The sequence below is a fragment of the Panthera tigris genome, chromosome A3 (assembly GCF_018350195.1).
Source record: "Panthera tigris isolate Pti1 chromosome A3, P.tigris_Pti1_mat1.1, whole genome shotgun sequence".
Classification (NCBI taxonomy): domain Eukaryota; kingdom Metazoa; phylum Chordata; class Mammalia; order Carnivora; family Felidae; genus Panthera; species Panthera tigris.
The window spans coordinates 47,477,236-47,504,293 of record NC_056662.1 but is presented as its reverse complement, the minus strand read 5'-3'; the positions used below and the strand labels follow the sequence as shown (position 1 = coordinate 47,504,293).

The 27,058-nt window shown below is 48.4% G+C and overlaps 2 protein-coding genes across 2 annotated transcripts; one reads left to right on the top strand and one right to left on the bottom strand.

Annotated features, from left to right (window-relative positions):
* Positions 1-252: 252 nt before the first annotated feature.
* Positions 253-4,090, top strand: THBD (thrombomodulin). Its single transcript, XM_007096613.2, has one exon. The coding sequence runs from the start codon at positions 261-263 to the stop codon at positions 2,172-2,174; it is 1,914 nt and encodes a 637-aa protein (XP_007096675.2). The 5' UTR covers positions 253-260; the 3' UTR covers positions 2,175-4,090.
* Positions 4,091-15,499: 11,409 nt separating this feature from the next.
* SSTR4 (somatostatin receptor 4) lies at positions 15,500-16,663 on the bottom strand. The gene has a single exon (XM_007096612.3). It carries the CDS (start codon positions 16,661-16,663, stop codon positions 15,500-15,502), a length of 1,164 nt encoding a protein of 387 aa, XP_007096674.2.
* Between the last annotated feature and the right edge of the window lie 10,395 nt (positions 16,664-27,058).

Below are 27,058 nucleotides of genomic sequence, written 5' to 3'. Positions count from 1 at the left end.
ACGGAGTGTAGCTGACAGAGGTGCTGTCTTCCCGTGGCGCCTGCGCCTGGCGGTCCAGTCCGGGGACCTCCCAGCTCCCCCGCCGGGTTTACTCATCTCCGCGAGGTGATCCCAGGAGCGAGGGCGGGCACAAGTCTCCCGAAGAACCCAGTAATCCGAGAATGCCGCATCAGCCCTTCCCACTAGGCACTTCCTTCCTTTTCCCGAACGTTCAGGAGGGAGGGCCGCGCACTTATAAACCCGGGCCCCGGTCCGCCGGCATGTCAGAGGCTGCCTCTGCAGGGCTGCGCGCCGCGGCTGGACGCGTCTGGGCTGGGACCAACGCAAGCGGCTGTCGCCAGCAGCGCCCTGCGCCTCTCAGCCCGAATCGGATTTGGGCCCCGTCGCGGCGCTTGCGCTCTCCCCGGCGCCTGCACAAGGCGTGCCGGGACAGCATGCTTCGGGTCCTGCTCCTCGGTGTTCTGGCCCCCGCTGGCCTGGGGCTCTCCGCACCTCCAGGGCCGCAGCCACGCGGCAGCCAGTGCGTGGAGCACGACTGCTTCGCGCTCTTCCCCGGCCCCGCGACCTTCCCCGCCGCCAGCCAGGCCTGCGAGCAGCTGGGGGGCCACCTGATGACCGTGCGTTCCTCAGTGGCGGCTGATGTCATTTCCCTGCTACTGAGCGGCGACAGCCCGCGCCTCTGGATCGGCTTGCAGCTCCAGCACGGCTGCCACGACCCCGAGCAACTCGGGCCCTTGCGCGGCTTCCAGTGGGTTACAGGAGACAACCGCACCAGCTACAGCAGGTGGGCGCGGCTCCACGTCGACAGGGCGCCTCTCTGCGGTCCCCTGTGCGTCGCAGTCTCGGAGGCCGGGGCCCTAGCATCCGGCGAGCCGGCCTGGGAGGAGCAGCAGTGCGACGCGGAGGCCGACGGTTTCTTCTGCGAGTTCCACTTCGCAGCCTCCTGCAGGCCCCTGCTCGTGGACTCTGGCGCGGTGGCGGCCGCCGGTGTAGCGATCACCTATAGCACCCCGTTCCGGGCCCTTGGCGCTGACTTCCAGGCGCTGCCGGTGGGTAGCTCCGCCGCTGTAGAGCCCTTCGGAGTGGAGCTGGAGTGCATGGCGCCGCGGGGAGAGGCCGAGGCGCGCTGGGGCCGGGAAGCGCCTGGCGCCTGGGAATGCAGCGTGGAGAACGGCGGCTGCGAGCACACTTGCAACCGGAGCGCCGGGACGTCGCACTGCCTCTGCCCAGCTGACGCCGCCCTGCAGGCGGACGGGCGCTCCTGCGCCGCCGCGCCTGAGGAGCAGTCCTGCTACGAACTTTGCGAGCATTTCTGCATTCCCAGCCCGGACGTGCCTGGTTCCTACTCGTGCATGTGTGAGACCGGCTACCAGCTGGCTGCAGACCAGCACCGGTGCGAGGACGTGGACGACTGTATCCAGGTGCCCAGTCCCTGCCCGCAACTCTGTGTTAATACGCAGGGCGCCTTCACTTGCCACTGCTACCCGGGCTACGACATGGTGGACGGCGAATGCTTGGAGCCCGTGGACCCGTGCTTCGGGAGTAACTGCGAGTACCAGTGCCAGTCCGTGGGCCAAAATGACTATCGCTGCATCTGCGCCGAGGGCTTCGTACCTAGCCCTCAGGCCCCGCACAGGTGCCAGATGTTCTGCAACCAGACTACATGCCCAGCTGACTGCGACCCCAACAACCCGGATTCCTGCCAGTGCCCTGATGGCTACATCCTGGACGATGGCTACATTTGCACGGACATCGATGAGTGTGAGAATGGAGACTGCCCCTATGCGTGCCGCAACCTCCCTGGCACGTACGAGTGCAACTGCGGGCCTGACTCGTCCTTTGCCGGCCAGGTTGCCACTGACTGTGACCCCAACAAGATAAACGGTGACAATGACAGTGACAGTAACAGTGACAGTGGCTCTGGGGAGCCCCCCGTCAGCCAGACTCCTAGCACCACCTCCATCCCCTCGCAGGTAGGGCCCCTGCATTCTGGAGTGCTCATCGGCATCTCCATCGCCAGCCTATCTCTGGTTGTAGCTCTTTTGGCGCTCTTGTGCCACCTGCGCAAGAAGCAAGGCACCACGCGGGCAGAGCTGGAGTACAAGTGTGGGTCCCCAGCCAAGGAGGTGGTGCTGCAGCAAGTGCGAACCGAGCGGACGCCTCAGAAGCTCTGAGGGGCTGCCTCCCTGGACCCCGGTGTTGGCTAGGCCTTCCCTCCCTCCTGTGCCTCTCCCCTGCCCCAGCCTTACTCCTTGGCCACCTAACCCAAAGCACTTTAACTGGCATCGGAACTGGAGAATACCCTCCCCGCCCCTTTTGCCGATTCTGCACACTGCTCGGGAGGGGTAGGGGTTGGAAGGAGTATGTGCTCCAGCCACTTCCACACGTCATTGGACAACTGGGCAGAGATGGCAATGAAGACACAGACTATAGAGTGTCCCATGCCCTCGCCAAGGGGCACAGGAGGGGTGAGCATTGTTGGTTGGCAGTCTTTGGGGCAGACTGTGATCCTGTGGACTAGTGAGTGTAATCGAGGTGTCAGGAATGACGAAGATATTTATTTTTTAAGTATTTAGGATGGTTTTGTTATTTTGTTATTTTTTGCTTTTGCATTTTTCCCTACCTGTATGTGTCCAATACCCACTTTATATCCCTTCTGCTCTTTCTCCCTTCCTTGCTTCCCCCTCCCCTTTTTGTATATTTACGTACTTCCACTCTTCAGGTGGCGGTGAAACTATCTTGGTAGGTTTTTTTGGTGGGCTCACCTTGATAAAGCCAAGCCCCAGTTCCCTATTCATTTTCTCCCAAATTTCCCCTACCTGGAACTCAGCCAACCCACCTGGAGTCTCCCACCCTACCCTAGACCCTGCTTCTACCCTTCCATGTCTGCCTAGGCAAAACTCCTCCGTGACACAGAAACAGAAACACTACAAACAAGGATGGTTGGGAATCCATTTGGTCTTGAAGCAGATTTGCTAATTTATCCTGAAACTTCAGACTTCCAGAACAATATCATTTTAACAAAAGTTAAGATGTGAGAGACACTCATTTAACTAATATTTGCTGGACTGTCATAGAAATTCAAGCTAAGGGATGTTTGTTTGTTTGTTTGTTTGTTTGTTTTTAACTTTTTAAACAGTGAGCCTGGGTTTTATTGTTGTCACTTTTCATTTGAACCAAAAGGTCTTTATTGCTCCTTATGCCGTTTCTTTTTCCCATTATTACAATTGCTGTTGTTGTTGTTACTGGTTATTTTTGACAATGTTGAAAATGCTCTCGTGATAGCTCTAGATTCAGAAGGGAATGAAAGATCTCCCACGAGACAGTTTAAGAAAGTTATGAGCTGCACAGTTCATGCCAGTTACCATTTTGAGTTTTACTCTTCTAGTAATTTGTGCTCCAAAATAAAACCAGTTCTTCTGGCCTTGTAGGGAGTGGGGGTGGGGAATTTGGGAGCTTGGGAATGGAGCCTGGAGGATGCTCAATTAGGACCTCACCTTGATCAAGCCCTTAAGAATTTCTCCGACTTCCAAGAAGCCTTCTCACCCTGGCCACTTAGAACATGGTTGCTCGACAAGAGTTAGGAGCTGCCTGCCTCTGGCAGTTGGTTAGAAATGCAGAAACTTGGGCTGCATGAGAATCTATATTTTAACAACATCTGCAGGGGTCTGCCCAGTATAGTTTGAGAACTGTTTCAGACAGCTTCCAACTTTCTGGAATACATTAAATGTGGATCAGTAATAAGTAGCAGGCCAAGTCAGGGCCTATATTCTCAAGAAACTGAGGAATTTTCCATTTATAGCTTTGCTTTCTGATAGAAAAGACTAGGTACACACCTTTAGACATTGCTACACAGGGTTGTTGGTTCAACTAAGCTAGGAACGAAATCGAAATCTGAAATCGAAATCATGTTTCACTGTTTGGGGAAAATGTATCATACGAGTGTATCTTTTGTAATACAAAGATTTTCCTCTATTTTGTAAACTCGGCACATTTGTACATAGTTATTTATTTATTGGAAACAAACTAGAACACAGGCAAAACTCTTGCTTATGACATCACATGTAGAAAATAAACAAATAACAGTGTGCTCTTGGGTTTTGTTTCTGTTCACCTAGGCTTCCCCAACCGCCTCATTTTGTCATTAAACAGAGCTCACAAACAATGCAAACTCCATGCCATGCATTTAAAGGCTGTTCCACACCCCATCACTAGTTCCATCTGCTCAAGGCACCATCTCTGACTTCAAAGATCTCTCCAGAGGAGATTGTTTTCACTGTAGGAGGACTTCATGTTATGTCTGTGTGCACAAATATTTATGTTTCTCTCTGTAACCATAACAACTTCATACACAGGACTTGTGTCTATGTGTTTTGAAACACATTATAGGATTATTTGTTGGGATGAGTTAAAGAAACAGTTCTTCTTGGGGCATCTCTAGAATCCCAGCTTGTGTCCTTCCTGTGAATGGTTTGGCATTATCTGCCCTCTGAGATATGTAAACACAACAGTCATGAGGGGTCTCAGTCTGTGACTCAAATTCAAACCATCATTTCCACATACCAAGGTCTCATGCAGTATTAAGCCATTCTTATTTCTGTTGGAGATTAGAAACATTGTCTTTTCCTGGGCCTCTTTTCCTCACATGGTGGCACTGGCTAAATTTTATATGCAGTGCTCTGAAAATTTTCATAAAACAGAAGTTGGAAGGGAATGGAGTTTGATCAAATATTCACGTATTTTTATACATCTGGATAATGCTGAATTTCCTAGCTCTCATCTGAATAGTTACAGTTGTGAAGATGAAGTTGGAGATTTCAACATCCATCCTGGATAAAGCTGACAGCTTTGGGGTGTGGCTACTATGCACAGTGCCCTCCTGAGATAACAAATTTGAGCAATGTTGCCCTTAGGAGTTTGGTAGGCTAGCGGAAAACCAAATTCAGTAGGAGGCACATATGAAGGAAAAACTTAATGTGTGCAGGCAAAGCTGGTACACATGAATTGTGCTGGGGGTCAAGAGGAGAAAGTGATACCTTACAAATTTGTCCTTACTACTGGACTTCCATTTTTCGAAAGGGCTTGCTTCCAAGTAGCCAGCAAATTGACTTAAGGTTTATTGCTTTAGTGTTTCCTCCTCCAAAGGAGGGGGCTTTTCTTAAGGAATATAAGAAGACCAAAACACACTTCTAAGACTCAGAGCCAAAAACCCTTACTGGGGCATCTTGGAGCCCAGGGCACTAAAAGGGTCCTAGTTCCTCCCTATCCTCCTCATTCCCTGTCCAGTGGGAGATCAGCATCCCTGCTTATAGGACTCGTCTGAACTTGAGATTCTCAAAACAACTGGGAAACCACAGCCTCACTCTGAGAAAGATGCCAGGGTCATAAACAAATCAGTCAGCTATAAGAACAATTCCCCAGCATTTAGAATCAGAGTAAGCCTTATGAAACAGGGGCTGTGGGTCATCTTATATGGTCTCACTCTGTGTTCACATTATTGGATATTCAGGTCTGAGGGAGAACTCCAAATCTCAGCAACTGGTTCATGGTTGCTGATGATGTCCCACAACTTGTAGGGCTTGGGGAAGAAGGCCAAGGTCATACTTCTAGATAAATCAGAATTTGATTTTATGAGTTAAATGGCATTTCTTCCCTCCTCAGCTCTAGCCCCTTTGTTAGACTATTTTGGCAAATATTTATTGAGCACATACTCTGTGCCTGGTTTGGTGATTGTCATGTTAACAAGCCCTGCCTTAAGAAGCTTACATTCTCATGGGGGAGGTACATATAAAACAAATTGCTCCCTAACTGTATTTAACTTAGAGACAGTAGTAGGAGCTAAGGAGGAGAACTTCAGCACAATAGGAGAGTGGGACTTAGGTTGCAGGAGTAAATAAGGTGTCTTTGACCCTTAACACTAGATGTGAAGGAGGAGCAGGGGTTGGACAAATGGAGAGTGGAGAAGAATACAGTCTGGGTGAAGGAACAGCATGTGCAAAGGCCCTGTGTAGGAAAGAGTCTTAGCAGAGGGCAGGGCATGAAGCATGATGAACAAGGTGGAAGATCACTAAGATGGAACTGAAGAGGTAGAATGGAGAGGTAAGGGGGGAGAAGGATGGGGTGAGGGGACTCCAGGTCAGCTTACAGACAGGAAATTCTATACCAAAAGCAAGTATGTCACTCAAGTTTTTTTTAAGTTTATTTATTTATTTTGAGAGAAGAAGAAGAAGAAGAAGAAGAAGAAGAAGGGAGAAAAGCATGAGTGGAGCAGGGGCAGAGACAGAGGGAGAGCTCCACATACTGTCAGTGCAGAGCCCAGTGCAGGGCTGGACCCCATGAATCATGAGATCATGACCTGAGCTGAAACCAAAAGTCAGACGCTTACCCGACTGAGCCTCCCAGGCATCTCATGTCACTCGAGTTTTATTAAGAGGATATTGGTATTCAATTTCTGTACTAAAATTGGTTGGGATGATAACAGCTACTTGTAGACTTATTTACATGCCCTCATAGGCAGACACCTGCACAGTTTCCCTTGTAAGCATCCGCCAGAGCAAACATGAGTTGTGGGTGTCATATACACCTGGGTTTGAATCCCAACCTGATACGTGGTTGTCACATGACCATGGATACCATGCAACCCCTATAAGGTGGTAAAATGGGGTACTAGCACAGCCACTCCACAGGGTTTCCATGAACATTAAATGAAGTGAGTTAGCACAGGTTCTGGCACACAGCAGGTGCCCAATAAATGTTTGTATATTTGCCAATAAATTAGTAGATGCATAAGTGGATTAAAAATGATTATGTTGAGATCTCAAATGTCTTGAGAGCAAATTCAGGGTGGTGCAGAGAGTGGAAAGTACTCTTTCCAGGCAAGGTGCAGTCACTTGGAAGGGTTGCTGCCCCCTCTAGAGGAAGCATCATGGTGGGATGTGGGGATTCCTCAAGGAAGGATATGTTTGCAGAGTGAGAAGCAGCCCCTTGGGAGCTGTAAAATCCTGCTTCCAAGTTCTATTTTCCCTGCTCACTAAGCCTGTCAAAGCATAGGGGTTCAGAGATCCCCTCCATTGTGCTCCCGGGGAGGCCACAGAGAAGGAGAGAACACACCCCTAAGCTTGCTTTCTCCGGGCCCAAAAGTGGCTCAGCCCAGGCAGACCCTGGAGCTGTGGGAAAGGCAGCACTACCCACACCTTCACCCTCACCTGCTACACAGGGCCTTCAAATGTAGCAACACCAAAGAGGAGGAACTTGCAAAAGAGAGAGGAATCATGAGTTGAAAGTGATAGCCCCAGATGTCCACAGATTCTTGAAGGGTGACTCTGGGCAAATCTTTTAACTCTATCAACCATCTGCCCCACTGAGGACTGCAAAGGGGCTGGTGGGTGTGGACACCTAAACAGATTCTTCTGTGATTCGTCTTCCTGATTGAGTTCCCAGGGCCCTGCCGCATATGGGAGACTGCCGACTCAGAAACACTGACAGCTGCCACCTGCATCTGAGGGAAGGCGGTCTCATCCACCAAACTGAGGGAACTTCGGAAAAATACAGGCATGTTTGCTCATCTTTGTCCTTCTCTGTGGGGACAAAGAAGAACCTAAGCTCCTAAGGACCTAAGTGGTATTTGATCACTGATTAGGGTGCCACAAGAATTAAAATCTGGAGACCTGGAAAGTTTTCGCCATTAAGACCACAGGTCGCAGGAAGAGCAGGCTAGGGCCAAATGGTGGCCAGTGCATTTTATTTTATCTCTTTTTTTTTTAAGAAAAAGAAAACCACAACATAATTGGCATACATTAAAATTCACCCTTTTTGGTGACCCAATCTGTAAGTCCTGAAGAATACGTGCATTCTGGGAACTACCACCATTATCAATACATACATCATCCTGGTCACACCAGAGAGGTCACTCAGGCCACTCCCCTTCATGCCACTGGAGTCGTCTACACACACCAGATGACACTCGATAACCCTCCCTCGACCTCTTCAGGGTCTCCCCGCACCAAGAATCCTGTGTTTTCATGATTGAATCACAAGGATGAACTTTTCTGAGCTTTGACCAGACAGCCCGACTCTCTTAACCTTCTGCAAACAAGTTTCAGTGAAATCTGGCTCCTAGGTCTCCCAGTGCCCTGCTCATTTGCCTTGTGTTCTGGACTTGTGCTGCCCAAATTTCTGGCAGCCCACCAGGAATGTGCAAAGACACAAAAAAGCTAGATGGTGAATCCCCTGCTCCACAATTTCGGGGGTGGGGCTTGAGGGTGCAATAAGGAAGTAAGGAAGGTGTGTGCAAAGGGAAATCAGGGCACTGCTGCCTCCTACCCCTTGTGCCAACCACCTGCTGTGCCACTCTCATTCCTGGGCCCCTGGGTCTGCCATTCTGGATGTGGAGGGCCAGGTGACAGAAGAAGGGCCAAGCTCTCTGCGGGCTTCTGTTGGTCTCATGTTAAATAGGGGTTAATTATTATTTCACATCTTCAGGGAAAACTAATGTTACAAAGAACATATGAAAGCACATTTTCATCATGGTCAAGACTCAGTGGGGGGGGTACCCAAGCTCATTTGAAAACACATCCTCTGACCTTTGCAGGCGCTTCTTCATAAAATAATACAAGCAATGCCTGACTCTTCCTTTCGTTTTCAGAATGTGTGCCCAGATTCAGCACTATCTCTTTTCGTTTTGAGAAAGTCCTTCTCCACCGCCCCCACCCCCTTTTTGTCTCGGTCAGTAGGTTCAGATGTAGGCAAACAACCAATTTCCTCTCACAAGAGAAAAGAAATATTTTTTTAACATCAGATTCTAACAGAATCAAAATCCTTCTCAGCTTGTTTGGAAAGTGTGATTACGAAAGACAAAAGAACCCTGGGGGATGCGTTAATTCAAAGTCACACCCACTGGAAACAGGGGAGCTAGCCACAGAAGGGTTTTAGGATCCAGTGATAAACACTGAGATTCCAAACGGGTCCATGATGATAATGCCCCCCCACACCCAGGCCGTAGGCCAGATACTTTTCTGACTTTCTGTCTGAAATAAATCTTTTATTATTTTTTTTTAATGGGACATTATCACGACTGATTTTATCCCATGACTGATTATCCTTCTTCCCCTCCGCATATTGGACATGTGGCAACTTCTCTCTCTTGTCCTTCTGGAATCTTTCTTCTGGCTTCACACTGAGGCTGACCTCAATTGCATATTCATGGGCTGTAGGACCCCAGCAGACCTTCCTTCAGCCACCCAGTGAGGAAGAAGGGCTTTGCAACAGTATCCTGAATCCTCCCCCTCTTCCTTCTGCCTCCCACCTCAATTCCATTTAATTCCTTGAAAACAGGGGCCCACGACTCCCACGGACTCTGGGGAACTAGAGCTTTGCACACCATCTTGCCTGTAATAGGGGCACATATTGTTAAAGTTGTCTTGAAATAATGACTGAATCCAAAAGTGACACTTTTGGTGATTCTTTGCCAGAATGTGATTCCTGTCTTTCTTCAAACATTGTTGCCCTTCTCCTAAAGGTGGGGCTTCATAAGTCTAATAGTAACAGGACAAGAAAGGGAAGTCTGAGAAGGGCCCGGAGTAAACCCTGGCTTCTCTGTTTCATTTGTCTGAATGTCCAGAGCTCAGGACAAGGCTTCAGTAAACACAGAGCTACCCAGCAGAGCAGCAAGCCCATGGGCCTGAGATCAATGGAAATGAAGCTTCTGTGGGGTCTTGAGGGGTATCCACTCTGCAAGGCTTTGGAGGGAGTCCGAACCCCTGGCTTGGAGGGGAAGCCGTGCTCTTTCTCCAGAGCTCAGAGTAAAAGCCTATGAGGTCATCAAGAAGCTGGCACCTTGCCCAGAGACATACTCAAGCCCATGGTTGTGGGTGAGGGATTTCTGGAGCTCAGGGTGGTTCTTTTCAGATATGGGAGGTCGAAAGGGCAACGTTTCCTGAGTAATGTTTCCTGAGGGATCCCTGCCTGTGTAAAGGAGTTCAGGAAATGGTATTGGGTGGAGGGCCTCCCTCAATTTAGGGATCACATTGCCCCAGATCTGATCCCCTCATGTCCTCCATGCTATTGGCAACCTGCCCTCTCAATGCATGTGTCACGGCCATGAGGAAAATGCTTGGTGACAACAACAGTCCCCATCTTAACTTGGGGTGGCAGTAGCAGTTAAATAACGTAATTGTGTAGGTTTGTCAAAATTCATAGCACTGAGCACCTAGAAGGAGTGAGCTTTGCCTTATGTAAATTATACTTCAATAAAAATAGATTGAAAATAAATCACAGGCTAAAGAAATCCTGATTTAAAAAAAACACCAGGGTGCCTGGCTGGTTCAGTCGGTTGATCATCTGACTCTTGATTTCAGCTCAGGTCATGATCCCAGGGTTGTGGGATCGAGCCCCGAGTCGGGCTCCATGCTGAGCAGGGAGCCTGCTTGAGATTCTCTCTCTCCCTCTGCCCTTTTGCCCTGTTTGCACTCTTTTGCTTTCTCTCTCTCTCTCTAGAATAACAACAACAACAACAACAATAATAATAAAATAAAAATTTAAAAACATCAAAAAATACAACAAAACATGCCAATTCTCTGCATTGACCTTGTTGTTTTCCTTCTCTGTCATTTGGTCACTCTCTGAATGTTTAGTCTTCTTCTGGGCCAGTCCCCTGCACAATCAGGGGGTAGATACTGTCATTCCGGCCTTTCTCCAGGGGCCACAGAGCTTTTCCTGCGGTCCCACTAGGCTGGTATGTGGATTCTCTCTCCCTGGTCTGTGTGTCCCCAAGTCTATTCTTTCCAGGCCACTGCACATCTGCACTGTGCCAGCGTTGACCTCAGGCAGCCCATCTAGACCCAGGCACCACACTTCTATGTGGCATCAGTGGGTACCCACAGTGTCTTTCGCTAATAGAAAGCCAAAGGTTTTATTTTAACCAAGTCAGTACTTCCATTCTGAGTGATTCAGTTAATGATCTTGGATTTTTTTAATATTAGTTCTCCTCCACTTTCAAAGGTGCCCCTCCTGGTTAGGCCAGTCCATTCATAGGATTGGGAACTCTGCCTTTCTGTTGAAAAAAGTTGATGACTGTTGAAATGGAAAGAACACATTCTACCTGCCAGCCTCGCACTGAAAAATGGAGGGTACAAGTGTCCAAACTTTACAAGGATTCAAGACTCCTTAATGGGTTTCTTTGCCAGGTTGACCTGACCCTCTCATTAAAGTCTGCCACTGCTGTGATGTGGCATGGTCCTAAATCCTCAAGGGGACTTATGAGGCACTGCTGGTCTGTCTCCTAGTGCCTGTTGCTGACTGGGCATCATCCGTCCTCTGTTCCAGTCATCTTTGTCATCTTCAGTGCTTACCATCACAGGTCCTTTGCACATGCTGTGCCTTGAGCCCTTTGTACTTTCCACTCCACCCCTTCTTCTCCTGGCTGATTCCCACTCATCTTTATGAGGATGTCATCTCCAGCAACCTTCCGGAGGAAACCTACCCTATGACGATGTCAGGTTCTCTTAGTATATCATCTCATAGAAACCAGAGTCCATTCCTGTGTGTTCTTATTTAAGCTTAAAATTGTACTGTCATTTCTGTGGTTCTCTGATGAGGGCTCATCTTTTGCCTCTAAGCTCCAAGCTTCATGAGGACACGGGTGCTGTCTGTGGAGACTCCCCATCTTACCTCGAAGCTGCCAGAAGCAGCACTCAGAGTGCTGTCTGATGCACACTCCCAGCACAAACCTCCACAAAGCAGAGCTTCAAGGACAGTGCCTTAGCACTCTGATATTTGTGCTTAAGGAATCTGAGGCTTTTCTGTTGCATGCTTTGGGTAAGGGGTAGTGAGAGACAGGGATGTCAGAGAAGAGCTTTGAAACTCAAATTTATAGGAATTTGCCTAGCCACTGGTCAGTCTTCCATGTCTGGTTTCTGAATAGCACAGCAGAAACATACATTTTTTTTTTTGTTTTTTTCCTTTGATATCAGCCTTTGGCACCTAAGGAGTGCTAGGTATGCTGTTTTTAATGAAAGTGAAGCCAAGAATTTAAAGAAAAAATGAAAATAGTATGTATCTTTGTTCAATGACATAGAGCTGACAGGTTGGGCAAGAATTCCAATGAGTGATCACCTGTCATGTTCAAATATCATTTTACAATCATCTGGAGAAAATAAACACCTGGCTTGTCACTGAACAGTAAGTTAAAGACAGCTTTAAAATGCAAAGCAAGTTCACTGATTGAGGGGTGTCTGAAGGCTGTTTCTACCCAGGTAAAAAACATTTTCATTCACTTTGAAGCCAAAAGCTGTTATGGTCAGTAGAAGCAGGACTCAGGCCAGAGCCTGCCTGCATGTCTTCATGGCTGACCTCTGAGGCAGGTGAAATGTGTGATGTGAAAAGCTCTCAGGACCCCAGCTACTTCTATCTCTGACTTTAATTCACAAATTCTGCAAATTTTCTGCTCAGGAACCTGAGGGGTTCATGTAATCAGCTGTTAACAAAGGCCTCAGGGTTGATGCTAACTACCACTGTTGGTGGGCTCTAAATGTGTCCCCCAACAAATGCCCGGGATACTTTGTGGGTGCTGAGTTGCTAATCACCAAGAAGTGAGAAGGCTCTGCAGCTGAGGAAGACACTGGCCAGCAGCACACTCTCCACCCCTAGCCTGTGCCTCCACTGCGTGATTTATGACTCCCAGGTCAGGGGCAGCATTAATGCTAATTTTTAACAAGGGATAGAGAAAGCACTAAGCATAGAAGAATGCTGTCTTTCACCCTCCCACTGCCTCAGCATGCCTCTTCAGTGCTTTTGAAAAGGCAGTTTACAGCTGAGAAGAACTCAAAACCCACACCCTGCTTTGTGCATATTTCATGTGAGAAACTGTGGCTCAGAGAAATTATAGCATTCACTGCTGGCTGGCTTGGCCAATGGAGGGCCCCTGCCTCTCAGGGATTTTTCCTTTCATCACCTAAGGCTACCTCTACTTCAGCCATCACCAACTAAGTTAAAAACATTGCATTTTCAAATACTCAGCCCAGCCCAGTGTTGCCAAGACTCCTGGTCAGTGCTCCGTCTTGCTCATCAGAGAGTTGGCCTGGTGTGAATCATTGTTGGACACTGAAGACAAGGACTGTAGCCCCCCACCCAAGAGGGGGCAAAAGCCCAGCAGCCCACGCCCATGTCAGATCTTTTCCAGTGGCCCCTCCACCACATTTACTGAGTGACCACACTGCTGCATGCTGCCAGGCACTGGGGAACAAAGAAATAATTAAGTTTTAAAGACTGCTAGGAAATTATGGTTACACAAGGCCAGCCAACACCAGCACTGGCTTACTCCAGATGCCCAAGGCAACTCTAGTGGGTATGATAGGTTTGGGACAATTGATGTCTGTGTGTTTACATGCATGCATGTGTGTGCATGTGTGCACACATGTTTGTGAGTTCAAGGAGTTCTTGCACCTTAGTTTGGAGCTCCCAAACCACAGCCATGTCTCTGGGATGCAATACAGATTGGCTACACATTTTCTCTCTCAGACAGATGTAGACCACCCCAATGTGCAGACCCTAATGGCCTTCATCTCTACCTCACCCACCCAGCCCTATGAGACACACTTGGATCAACACTAATTACCGCCTACAGATCATACTGCTGGCTGGCCATGTAGAGGAGTAAGGATCCAATGGTTATATGCCCCAACACAATGTAGGTAAGGCTTTCTGTTTTTCATTCAGTAGGGAAGAAGCTAGATTCTATAGCCACATGGAAAAGAGCATACGGTGAGTTCTCTGTCACAGTGTGCCGACATTAGAAGACCTCGTGATATTACAGACAGAAATCTGAGGACCCTAGCATTCAGTCACTTGCCTGGATCACACAATGTTTATATCTAGGACCAGAAATCAGCTCTCTTGCCTGGTTCTCATACACCAGGCACCTGCTCATATCAAGTAAGACTCTGGTTTTGGCCCTAACACTTCAGGGAAGAGCCCTGTTCTGTTTCCTCCTCAGAGAGGAGCCCCTGCCCATGGTGGAAGCAGAGCATCTCCCTGGGCCTTGCTCTGCCCTCCTCAATCTTCTTTAGCCTCCTAGAAGCCCTCTGTGCCCACCTTGGGATGCCTGCTGACTGCCCCAAAAGGCTCAAGTCAGGCAAGTTCTGCTAGGCTGGCAGGTCCCTTGTATTTTCTCTTGAAGCCCTCCTGCTAGGAAGCTGCAAGGCTGACCCCATTTGAAGAGCAGAGGGGCTCTCTCTCCAGCTGTCCTCACCTCCCTCCCTGAGTATCTTCCTTTCTGCACCGGGATGGGCCGGCCAAACCCAGAAGGGTGTTTTGCTTTGCTCAGCCAGGTGGAGTCTCCCACACAGCTGTTCACATATGTTTAATTGCATGTTTTCACTCCAGGCCCCTACAGAAGCATTGCAAGGATTTATTCACAGAAAACAGGATTAAAGCTCTCATAAGCTGACTTTTTCCTTTGGGAAAAGCTAATTTATCCTTGGGTTAACATTAGGCAAGAAGTTACAGCTGTTTACCATGTTCAGCCTAGATATGTTTATTATGTACATCTGGCTGGTGTTTTACTGAATTGCGATTTTTTTTTTTTTTAACAGTGGGTGACAGAGCTGCCTCCTCTATCCAAAATCTGGGCTGATTTCCATCTGCATTCTCTGGTCTCTTCCCTCCCACCTCCAGTTCCCTCCCACTCACCACTGCGGTATAAACTGGTCAACTTAATGAGGTCTCATGTTCTCATGACAAAGGGTCAAGGCAAAAAATCACACCATAGGAGCTAGATGAGATTCATCCTTTCTGCTTTATTATTATTATTATTATTATTACTGACCTGGTTTTGTGCCTCATAACAAATCCCAGATCATGACTTTCCAAACCTTTCCTACTCACAGGAAGCCTGATGCTAGCCCCAGAAAACTGGAGTGACATTTCTGACTGCAAGCAGGCACTGGGCCTGGAGGTGCCCCAGGCTGTCATGCATCAATTTCAGTTAGAAAAGATCCCAGGAATGGAAGCCAATGGTGTGCTTGGAGGCATCTTCCTTCCTCCCTTCCCTTTTTGAACATGCTATGTCTCCACCACAGGCAGAGTCTGCAGAGACCAAGGGCACAGGCTGCCTCCACCCTCTGGACAGCCCTCTCCAAGGCAGAGATTCTGTAACACGTCACATGCAGATGGCCATTCCTGCCTGGCATCCCCCTGCTTCCCACCCCTCGGAAACTAGTCAAAGATCCAGGAATAATTAACATCATGGACTGGTGGTCAGAGGAGTCCTACCCCCATGGAGGTACCCCCCCTAGAAACCAGAGTCCTGAGGACAGAACAAAGGAAAGGAGCTTTGATGCTCTTGGGGCTGACCCATAGACTGCTGGGAAAAGGTGGCTGTGGCTGTGGTGGGAACAGGTGGTGGCTCTTAGATGAGCATCTAGGACAGGCAGTCTGCTGGGGTGTCAGGGTAGCACAGACTCCCTTACAGGTGGCCAGGCTGGGGAGGAGGTGAAAGGGCTCTTCAGAAGGTGGTGGTCCTGGTGAGAGGGACCGGCTTGCGGCTGGGTTCTGGTCGTAAGGGCTCCTGCTGACAGGGGAGTGGGGGGCATATCCATCCTGCCCCACCTCTACTCTTGACAGCAGTGGCATAGTAGTCCAGGGGCTCTTCCTCAGCACCACCTGCGACATCCAAGAGGCAGCAGCGCAGGCAGAGAACCCGCTGGAAGGAACGGCGGAAGTTGTCTGAGAGGAAGCCATAGAGGATAGGGTTGGCACAGCTGTTGGCGTAGCTGAGGATGAGGGACACATGGTTGACTGTGGCATCAAGGCTGGTCACGAACAGGTTTAGCAGCTGCACCACGTAGAAAGGCATCCAGCAGAGCACAAAGACGGCTACCACCGTGAGCACCAGCCGCGTGATCTTCTTTTCTGAGCGCCTGCGCTGCTGCCAGCCGGCCCTCAGTGCCACCGCCCGCATCTTGCCCACGATGAGGAGGTAGCACAGGCCGATGGCCAGAACGGGCAGCAGGAAGCCCAGCAGGAAAGTATAGATCACAAAGACCGCCGACCAGGCCGGGTGCGGCCAATGCAGGTTGCAGGCCACGGCTTGGCCGCCCCGAGCCGGCTTGGTGTCAGCGAAGATGGCGATGGGCAGGGTGACCAGCAAGGATGCCAGCCACACGCCCAAGTTGATGAGCTTGGCCACGCTGGGCCTCCGGTAGGTGGCGGCGCGCAGAGGGTGCACCACGGCGATGTAGCGGTCCACGCTGAGCACCGTCAGACAGAAGACGCTGGTGAACATGTTGAGGCCGTCCACACTGAGCACCGCGCGGCACAGCACAGACCCGAAGGGCCAGTGACGCAGGGCGGCTGACGAGGCCACGAAGGGCACGCTCAACATGAAGAGCTCGTCCGCGATGGCCAGGTTGAGCAGGTAGATGTTGGTGGCCGTCTTCATCTTGGCGTAGCGGAGGATCACGAAGATGACCAGGGCGTTGCCCACCAGGCCCACCAAGCACACCAGCGCGTAGATGCACTGGATGGCGACCATGCCCGGTGCCCCTGCGTCCCCGGTCCCCGCCGCTGCTTCCTCCTCAGCAGGGGCGCAGCTGGCGTTGACCGCAGGGGACCAGGCTGTCTCGAGCTCTTCCTCGCCCTCTGGGGGCAGCGTCGGGGGGGCGCTCATGCCCAGGGGTGCCCGTCCGGGGCGGCGGGAGCGCGGTGGAGAGTACTTGCCCTGGGACTCCGGTGCAGGTGCGTGCGCCTCTGCCTGCTCCGCCTGAAAAGCCTGCGGTGGGCCCCGCGGGGAGCGCCCGCCAATCCCGCGCCGCGCGCCCTCCGCACCCCAGTCCCAGCGCCCGCGCGCCCCGCCCGGCCTGCCCACCTCCGCGCCCCCGCCTGGGATCCAACCCCGCCACAGGTCGTCCAGAGCCCCAGCTGGACCTCCCGCCCCCTCAGCTGCTCACCTCAGATCCTGTCTTGTCTGACCTTTGGCCTCCCACTCCCCTGCTCTGCCCTCTGCAGCCGCGGGGCTAGGGGTCCCAGAGTCCTCCGTTTGGGTAACGCGGCCCTGGGGTGGTAGCGACTATGCTGACCGTGCAGAGCCCTTAGCCGGGCGCTTGGCATCCTCCTCCTCTCCACCGCGCCCCCCTGCCCCTATGATCTTCTCGAAGACCTGCAGGGTCTGTCCCATCATTAAACTCATTTCCTAGAAGCGGAACCTGAAGCTCCCAAAGGCGTCGCTGTGAATTCCCGGTCTGCCCGGGTCCCAGTCGCCCCCTCCCTTCACTCCGCGCAATCGCAAATCCCAGGACCTTTTCAGTGAGATTTCTGTAGGATGGAGGTGGGTGGGCGCCGGGAACGGAGATGCCAGAGGAGGAGGCACTGAGGAGGATCCACAGAGGAGGAGAGATGCCACAAAAGAAGGCCAGCCTCTGCGTCCGATGCTCATCGCGCGGGGCAGCACCGACAGCGGCAGCTAGCCCCAGAGCCAGACGCCGCAAAGCCTATGCCAAGCTGGCTGACTTCTGAGGCGTCTCCACTGAGGTCTCTGAAAGGTGCCTGGGAAAGGGTGCTCTGGAAAGGTCGGTGTCCGGGGCTGGATTCCCTCCTTCTCCCAAACTCCAGAGAGTGCAAGTTGACACCCTTGAGCTGGATGATTCTGGGCTACAGTCCGGGTCTGGGGATCCAGCAGGCAGTGTCACAACCCTGGCCCTACTGGTCAGGCACAGGGCACAGCACAATTAGTGAAGTGGGGATTTGTCTTGGAAGATAATCGGCAGGGAAATGCTGGCCCTTTGGAACACCACCTCTGCAGGCCAGTGGCCTCCTTGAGCCTCCCTTCAGCACACTCCTGAAATGTCTTTGATGCATCTGGAAGTGGCTACCCAGTGCCAGAGGTGGGGTCCCATCTCCTATGCTGGATGGCTGGAGCAGCTGCGGAGGGGAGGGTGTCGGGATGATTAAGGCCAGCTAGAGGTGACCTGTCGGAGGTCTGACTGCCATTTATCCAGGATTTGGTGGGGGGGGGGGGAGGGGAGGGACCGGTGATCAGCCCCTGTGCAACATAGTGGCTGAGTCTAATCTCTGTCCCTAGTTTCTGCCACCCAAATGGTTCCTTTAAAAGATTTGTCTTAAAAAAAATTAAAAAATAATAAAAGATTTGTCTTAGCAACCCTCCTCCCCTTTATGGACACTCTTTACAGTAGTCTGTTCTTTCCTCTGCTCTCATTTTCCTCATTGTCTCTAAGGGAGAGATTCTTATGGGGAAAGAGATGGTGACTTTGTCATTCTAGGGTGCAGGTGTTTGGGGGGGGGTGACAGAAACCCAAGATTTGGGTGGGGGGAGAAGTACAGGGGCTTTTCTTTTTAGTCCTGGACACTGGGGGAAATCTTTAAATGATTCCCCTCAAGGCCCAATAGGGGAGGTGTCCCACAGCTGTTCTGCACGCCTGGATACCCCTCTACCATCATTCTCTCTGTCCATTTAATGCCCAGCCCCCTCTCATCTCTGAATATTTCCTGGTGTCTTGCCTAACACGTGAGCCCTTGGGATCTTTCCCACCTCTACTTTGGAGAGTTTTTCTCCTAACCTTTCCTGGCTCTGCCCTCTCTCCCCTCATGCAGACATACAATTCACAGCAAACCAAGCTAGCATTTAATAAGGTAAATATGTATTGCTGTTTTCTGCGGTTTTAGAAAACAGCCCACATTATGAGTGTGCTGCATGTAGCACTGGGGACACCCAAACCCAGCATTTCTGGAGTCCAGAAGTCAGGGAGACTGATCATTCATTCATTCATTCATTCCTTCAACAAATGCTAGTGGAGAGTATGAGTCCCCTGCGAAGCATGGTTGCATATGTTGTCTTAGTATGGGATGATGGCCTACTGTGTGCAGGGCCTTGGAAAGCTTATATTTTCACCACCGCCCCACATTGGAAGCATACTGGAAAGTGCCTGGGATCACAGGGAAAGGGTGGTGGCAAAGAAGGAGACAAAGAGCATGATAGTGAGGATGAAGGTGTACTTCAGAGAGAGAAGCTGGCAGAGCAGATGCTGCTGGGGGCCTGGGGAATGGACTGCGAAGTAGCAGCAGCACTGGATGCCTGGCAGGGGAGCAGAATGTAGTGGGTGATGATAAGGTATGCCTTGTGTGCCTGGAGGAGGCCTAGGGCCGTCATCTGAGGAGGTGGAGAAGCTGGGAGTGTGTATAAGCAACTGTCAGGGTCAGAGTTGGGGTCTGCATGGCTTCCTTACCATGACAGAGGGTGGCCTGGGGGTCCAGGTCTGTGAGGTTTACACAAAGAGCCTTTGGAGCATTTGGAACAGCACAAGCAAGAGCTGCATGTTTGTGCCAGGACTGCTGCAGCGGCAAGCAGAGAGGGCACACTGGTGCATTCTAGGTACACACAGGGCAGGTAGGCTCGGCACTGTGGCATCTTGACCTTGAAACTAGGCTGCCTGGTTCAAATACAGCTTCACCTCCTCCCAGATATGCAGCCTTAGGCAAGTCCCTCCATCTCTTTGTGCCTGTTTCCACATCTGGAAAGTGGGTGTAATGGTAGTAATTATTTGGTAAGGCGCCATGAGGACCCATTACCTTTGGCATACCTATGGTAACTAGGGGAGTACCTGGCCGTCATCAGCACTCAGTGAGTGTCAGCTGTCAAGGTTATTTATTTTTCTAACCCTCTCTGTGATGAGACTAAAGAGAAGGTCTGCCTGCTCCCACTTGGCCCCACGTTGTTGTCTGATGTTCCACTGGTTAGTTCCCTTCAGAGGGTAAAGGGTCAAGGGGGTGGTGGAGGCCACTGACACACTCCCCCATTAATTATTATTATAGGTTTTATTGTCAGATGTATCGGTTTCTACTAACAGTGTTTTTATATCTAACCTGTATTGAAAACAATCCTAAGACACATGGGGAGAGCATTACTTCTATCCCAACTTTGTGCAAATGACCCAAACAGAGCAAGCTTTGCAGACACAGCCTGACCTTTATTCTGCTTTGACTCACACCTTAATGATGGGTTATGCTCAAACCAGATTCCCCTGGGAGTGAAAGGAAGCTCTATTAGCAGTTGTGCTGACCAACAGCATGACACCTGACTCTTCCAGGCAAACCAGGACAAGGATCCCCTGATTATGAGGGACTCTCCAATTTAACTTTTGAATTGCCACTTTAAGTGGCAGAAAATAAAGTTTGTGAAGCACCAGATTAACTTCTAAGGGGCTGTCACACATCTCCCCAGAGCATCATAGGGAAAGGGTTTGCAGTGGTAAAGGTGAGGTGTGCATTTCACTGACAACACCAGGAGATATTGAAGATTAAATTGAAATGTCTATGCATCCAAGACCAAGAGCAGGGAATCATACCATTTCCAAAAATACTCTCTCCAGACTTCTATATTTAGGGAAGGATCAGAGAAGCATTTGAAGTGTGGACCACTCACGCAACAGTGAATTCTTGAGAGAATGAGCACTCACAGTGCTGAACCCCCTCCTGAGATGGCTCTGGAGAGACATGTGCACCTAGGTCATATTCAGCTCATCCTGAGATGAACACTTTCATGCCCATCCCATTTCTCTACTTTGCTCTCAAGTTCCATCTGGCCTCAAACCCCAGGCCTAGGTTGGGAGTGGGGTTCAGGGATTGAAGAGAGTATCTTAGCTTTTGAAAAATTGCCATAATGATGACAACAAGATTGAGTTTATACCAAGAATCACTGCCTTCACTGCAGCATCATCATAATGGTAAAATATCATGGACTAGAACAGGTTTAGAAATTGAGGTCTGATATGGAGGTTCTTCTTCCAAGTCAAGAAGGTCATGAGGCTGAGCTACTAGGATTTGTGTTTGAGCTGACAGTGTGGGGTGGAGGGGTTAATTCTTGAATGGCAGACGTTTTGGGAGGCAGCATAACATAATGTGACTGCTTTGATCTGAGTCCCAGCTCATTGCTTGCCAGTTATGTGACCTTGGGCAAGTTACTCAACCTCCCTGTTTCTCTACTTCCTCCCCTGTAAAGTGGCCTTAATTCTAGTCCTACCACAGATGGGCTGTTGTGGGGACTGAACAGGTTGACATATGTGAAGCAGTTACAACAGGGTCTGGCTCCAATAAACACTATATGTTTATTATTAATAATATGTTTATTATTATTAATATTCCATCTGAAGTCTCTGGTGCTTGGTAGCTCAAAGCTCCTGGGCACATCTGTTTTTTCTGACATTAAGCAGAGGACCCCCTCTGTTAGCATTGGTGAGCCGGAAGGCGCAGGCATCACTCATGGAACATGTGTGCTGCTGGGGTGTCAAAAACCAGGCACAAACATGCTCAGACTGGCAGAAAAGAGAAGGTCCCATCCCTCACTGGAGCCCAGGACACAGGATCTGGCACAGGATCCTCAGCTTCTGGGAGCTCACTTCCCTGATAGCCAGGCACCCTCTGCTGCAGGTTGGCACCCCTGGGAAAATTTACAACCACGGATGCCTGGGCCCCATTCCCACACACTCTGAGTCATTTGGTTTGGAGGGGGACTCAAGCATCTGAATATTTTAAAGGCTCTCCAGATAATTCTAAAGTGTATTGATGCATCGCTCAATTAAATGGAACCATAAGAGACAGGCAGCCTGGGGGCCACAGTGTGTGGAAATCACTGGGCCTCCAGGGAGTCTGAAGGGACAGGTCAAAAGAAGCATCCAGGAAACCAGAGACCCCTCTGCACAGAGAAACAGACAGCTCAAGAGGGGCAAGGGGTAACCTGCTGGATACCAGATGGGATTAGGCTGGGGCGGTTGGGACCCCATAGCTGTCCTCTCCCAAGGCACTAAATATGCCACTGAAGGGGACCAGCGACATATCTACAGAGGGAGAGAAAACAGAGTGCAACATTCATGCTGAGTAAAAGTGGGGGAAACAAAGTGCATTTATAAGCTGTTTTTTTTTTTAGCTCACCTGTCCCTTTGCTGTAGGATGTATATATGAGGGGCCTATTTTGGGTCTGTTGATTCAATGTCTGGCATCAGACCCAAATTGCTCACCTGTACATAGTTATAAGCAGCAAAGGGCTGGGTTTGGGCTGGATCTGAGGGTCCTTCTCTCTCCTCCAGGTCGCGATAGGGCCACCCATGGGTATGGCTGGCCCCAGTAGCTGGTAGGCACCTGGAGTTTCTCAGTGTGAGTGACGGCTGAGAGGGTGAAGTGGGGGCCTCACAGCCCCTCCTCGAGCCAGGGGGAACAGCTCCTTTGTGGGCAATGTGACTACCTCCTCTATTTCCACACTTCAGGTGTGCCCCGCTGGTCAGGAGTCATCTGGCCTCCAAGCATCTGGGTAGCAGGTCTGCAAGAACAGCTTCTTCTGCAAATAGCAGTGCACCTTGAAGAGACTTGACCTTCAGCAGTATGAGGACTATCGTCCCAAGAGCCACTTCTGTCACCTGCTGATTAGAAAATCATCTGAAGAGCTCTCAGGATCTCAGCTGGGCTTTGATAGCTTCTGCTGAGTATACTAAAGCATAATTTACCAGGGGCTGAGTGCATGGCATTGTCAGAAGTGATTTACATAATTGCCTCTTCTTCAGATTCCCATCTGAACTCTAGTGATATGTGGACAATGTGATGATAATACATCCCCACTCCACCCCAAAGACATTAAATATGAGGGCAAGGAATTCCTTTAAGAATTTATTACTTATTCAATGATTTTCTCGAAAGAAAGTAAGCCTGAAATCATATGAGCTAAGCAGAAAGTCGGCACGAGAAGGGCACAAGTCTGGGATAGGAACAATGTTTATGTAATATCCATATGATGTGTCCAGACTCTGCTGTCAATTGTTTGAATCAAGGAAATTGAGCGCCTTGAGCGCTGTTCTGTTGTCTGGGAGTTGTTTCCAGCTGTCCCAGCATCCTGGCCTCATCACTCTGCATGTAGAAGAGAATGAACTGGAAGACAAAACATGGGTTTCGTTCTGAATGCTTTGTTCATCACAGGTGTGAGTGTGGGCGGTTCGTTTAGAGCACTGTTGCTTCAAGAGGACCCGGGACAAGCAGCACCCGCACTACCTATGAGAAGTGCACATCCTGGACCTGCAGAATCACAAACACGGAAGGTGGGACCAGCCACAGTGCTCACCAGAGCTCTAGGGGTCTATGACAACCTTCAAGTCTGAGAGCCACTGGCATAGCCTTTCTGAGCCTCACTTTCTTGTCTTCCTAGAGTGGTGAACCAGTATCAGGAAAGATCATTTGGCATGAATGCTCTGAAATCTCTAGACTACCTTGGCCGCACGGCTCCTGAACACCTGAAATGTAGAGATGTGCTAAGTGTAAAAGACACATCAGATCCCAAAGACTGAGGGTGAACAAAAGAATGTAAAACATCACGTTAATATGTTTTATTGATTACATGTTGAAATAATATTTTAGATATGAAAGTAAAGTCAAACATATTATAAAATGAATTTTACCTTTTCCTTTTTACCTTTTTTAATGCAACTATTGGAAAATGTAAGTTACATTTGTGTCTCACATTATATTTCTCCAGCGTTAGAACCCTATTGGATGCCCCAGCAATGCTGTTAATGTGCTGTTCCCGCATGGTCACTAGACCCATGTGTCTCTTTGAATTAAACTTGTAAAAAAATTCAATTCAATCCCTTAGTCACATTAACTATGTTTCAAGTGCTAAATAGTCACATGTGGCCACCATACAGAACAGTGGAAATCTAGAACATTCCATTGTCATGAAAAATATAGCATTAGAATTTAAGTGTAGGGCCTTTAGTCCCCACAATTCCAGTCTGGTTCTGACAAAGTTTCAGCCATGGTTATATGCCTCCCAAATACCACTACTTCCTCTTCCTTATGTATAGATCTCTGATTTTGCTTAGGACTCCACTTTAAATGTACTCAGGTTCTCCTCAGAATCTGTGATTTGTTTGGGCATGGGCATATGCTTTTCCTCTGGCCAAAGAGATATGAGGGTACATTATTGAAGTTGCAGGGGCAACTTCTGGGAAAGTTTTGGCTATTGTCTGGCAGGGATATAGTGTTTGGAGGGGCTGCAGCCACTTAGTGATGATGAGGTAAAAAGCTTATCTGATATGAGAGCCAGTATGTTGAAGATGGTAAGGCAGGAAGCAAGAAAGAACTAGGGTACTTGACAGTAGTGAGAGCTAATGAGTCAACCAACTCTGGACCTGCTCCCACTGAACTTCTTTTTATGCAAAGTAATGCACATTGTTGTTGTTTTAGTGTTTTCAGATGCATATTCTGTTACTTTCAACCAGAAGCATTCTAGCCCATTATTCTTGGGCCAGTCACTGACCTTTCTAAGCCTGAGTTTCTCATCTCTAGGATATGAACACAAGAGTTGCTTACCTCATCATATGAGATAATGGGATAATAACGTTATCAGGCATTTATGTCAGTTACAAGTGGTTTTTTTATTTATAAAATGCTAATATATCCTCAGCACTTATCATTAAGTGTCACTGTCACAGGAACCAGGTGATTAATTCAGACATTCTGTTCCTAGACATCTTCTTTACTGTGGCAAGAAGTAGCCTTTCCTGTTCTTCTCCCACCTTTCCAGGAAGACTAGACAAGCATTTGAAAAATGATTTGCCCCTAGGACATTTTTAGAAATTCAAATTCTCTCCCAATTGATTGACATAGGAATCAATACATGGAAAAGTGCCTTCCCAGTGTTCAGGCTATAATGTGTGTATTTAAAAATAGACTCATAATAAAAATATCCACAAATCTATTTAGAAGCTGAAAGAGCTCCTTGATCATAGATAGAAATGGGGTTTTGCTTTTTTGGTACACCACACATTGTTTTGTGCAGAATTAGCATCTCAATCAGTTGCCTGGTTCTTTTTTTTTTTTTTTTAATTTTGTTTTTTTATTTTTTTAAATTTACATCCAAATTAGTTAGCATGTAGTGAAACAATGATTTCAGGAGTAGATTCCTTAGTGCCCTTTACACATTTAGCCCATCCCCCCTCCCACAACCCCTCCAGCAACCCTCAGTTTGTTCTCCATATTTATGAGTCTCTTCTGTTTTGTCCCCTCCCTGTTTTTATATTATTTTTGTTTCCCTTCCCTTATGTTTGTCTGTTTTGTCTCTTAAAGTCCTCAAATAAGTGAAGTCAAATGATTTTTGTCTTTCTATGGCTGGCTAATTTCCTTAGCATAATACCCTCCAGTTCCATCCATGTAGTTGCAAATGGCAAGATTTCATTCTTTTTGATTGCCAAGTAATACTCCATTGTGTATATATATATATATATATATATATATATATATATACCATATCTTTTTTATCCATTCATCCATCAATGGAAATTTGGGCTCTTTCCATACTTTGGCTATTGTTAATAGTGCTGCTATAAACATGGCGGTGCATGTGTCCCTTCAAAACAGCACAGCTGTACCCCTTAGATAAATGCCTAGTAGTGCAATTGCTGGGTCGTAGGGTAGTTCTATTTTTAGTTTTTTGAAGAACCTCTATACTGTTTTCCAGAGTGGCTGCACCAGCTTGAATTCCCACCAACAATACAAAAGAGATACTCTTTCTCCGCCTCCTCACCAACATCTGTTGTTGCCTGAGCTGTTAATGTTAGCCATTCTGGCTAAGGTGGTATCTCATTGTGGTTTTGATTTGTATTTCCCTGATGATGAGTGATGTTGAGCATTTTTTCATTTGTCAGTTGGCCATCTGGATGTCTTCTTTGGACAGGTGTCTATTCATGTCTTTTGCCCATTTTGTCACTGGATTATTTGTTTTTTGGGTGTTGAGTTTGGTATGTTCTTTATAGATTTTGGATACTAACCCTTTATCTGATATGTCATTTGTGAATATCTTCTCCCATTCTGTCGGTTGCCTTTTAGTTTTGCTGATTGTTTCTTTCACTGTGCAGAAGCTTTTTATTTTGATGAGGTCTCAGTAGTTCATTTTTGCTTTTGTTTCCCTTGCCTCCAGAGATGTGTTGAGTAAGAAGTTGCTGCGGGCAAGATCAAAGAGCTCTTTGCTTGCTTTCTTCTCGAGGATTTTGATAGCTTCTTGTCTTACATTTAGGTCTTTTCATCCATTTTGAGTTTATTTTTGTGTATGGTGTAAAAAGTGGTCTGCGTTCATTCTTCTGCGTGTCGCTGTCCAGTTTTCCCAGCACCACTTGCTGAAGAGACTGTCCTTATTCCATTGGATATTCTTTCCTGCTTTGTCAAAGATTAGTTGCCCATACGTCTGTGGGTCCATTTCTGGGTTCTCTATTCTGTTCCATTGATCTGAGTGTCTGTTCTTGTGCCAGTACCATACTGTCTTGATGATTACAGCTTTGTAGTATAGCCTGACAGCTGGGATTGTGATGCCTCCTGCTTTGGTTTCCTTTTTCAAGATCGCTTTGCCTATTCAGGGTCTTTCCTGGTTCCATACAAATTTTAGGATTATTTGTTTTAGCTCTGTGAAGAACGCTGGTGTTATTTTGATAGGGATTGCATTGAATATGTATATTGCTTTGGGCAGTATAGACATTTTAACAATATTTGTTCTTCCTATCCAGGAGCATGGAATATTTTTCCACTTTTTGTGTGTCTTCTTCAATTTCTTTCACAAGCTTTCTATACTTTTCAGTGTATAGATTTTTCACCTCTTTGGTTAGATTTATTCCTAGGTATTTTATGGGCTTTGGTGCAACTGTAAATAGCATCAATTCCTTGATTTCTCTTTCTGTCGCTTCATTGTTGGTGTATAGGAATGCAACCGATTTCTGTGCATTGATTTTATATCCTGCAACTTTGCTGAATTCATGAATCATTTCTAACAGTTTTTTTGGGTGGAATATTTTGCGTTTTTCCATATAGACTATCATGTCATCTGCTAAGAGTGAAAGTTTTACCTCCTCCTGGATGATTTGGATGCCTTTTATTTCTTTGTGTTGTCTGATTGCAGAGGCTAACGCTTCCAATACTATGTTGAATAACAGTGGCGAGAGTAGACATCCCTGTCTTGTTCCTGACCTTAGGAGGAAAGCTCTCAGTTTTTCCCAATTGAGGATGATAATAGTGTTGGGTC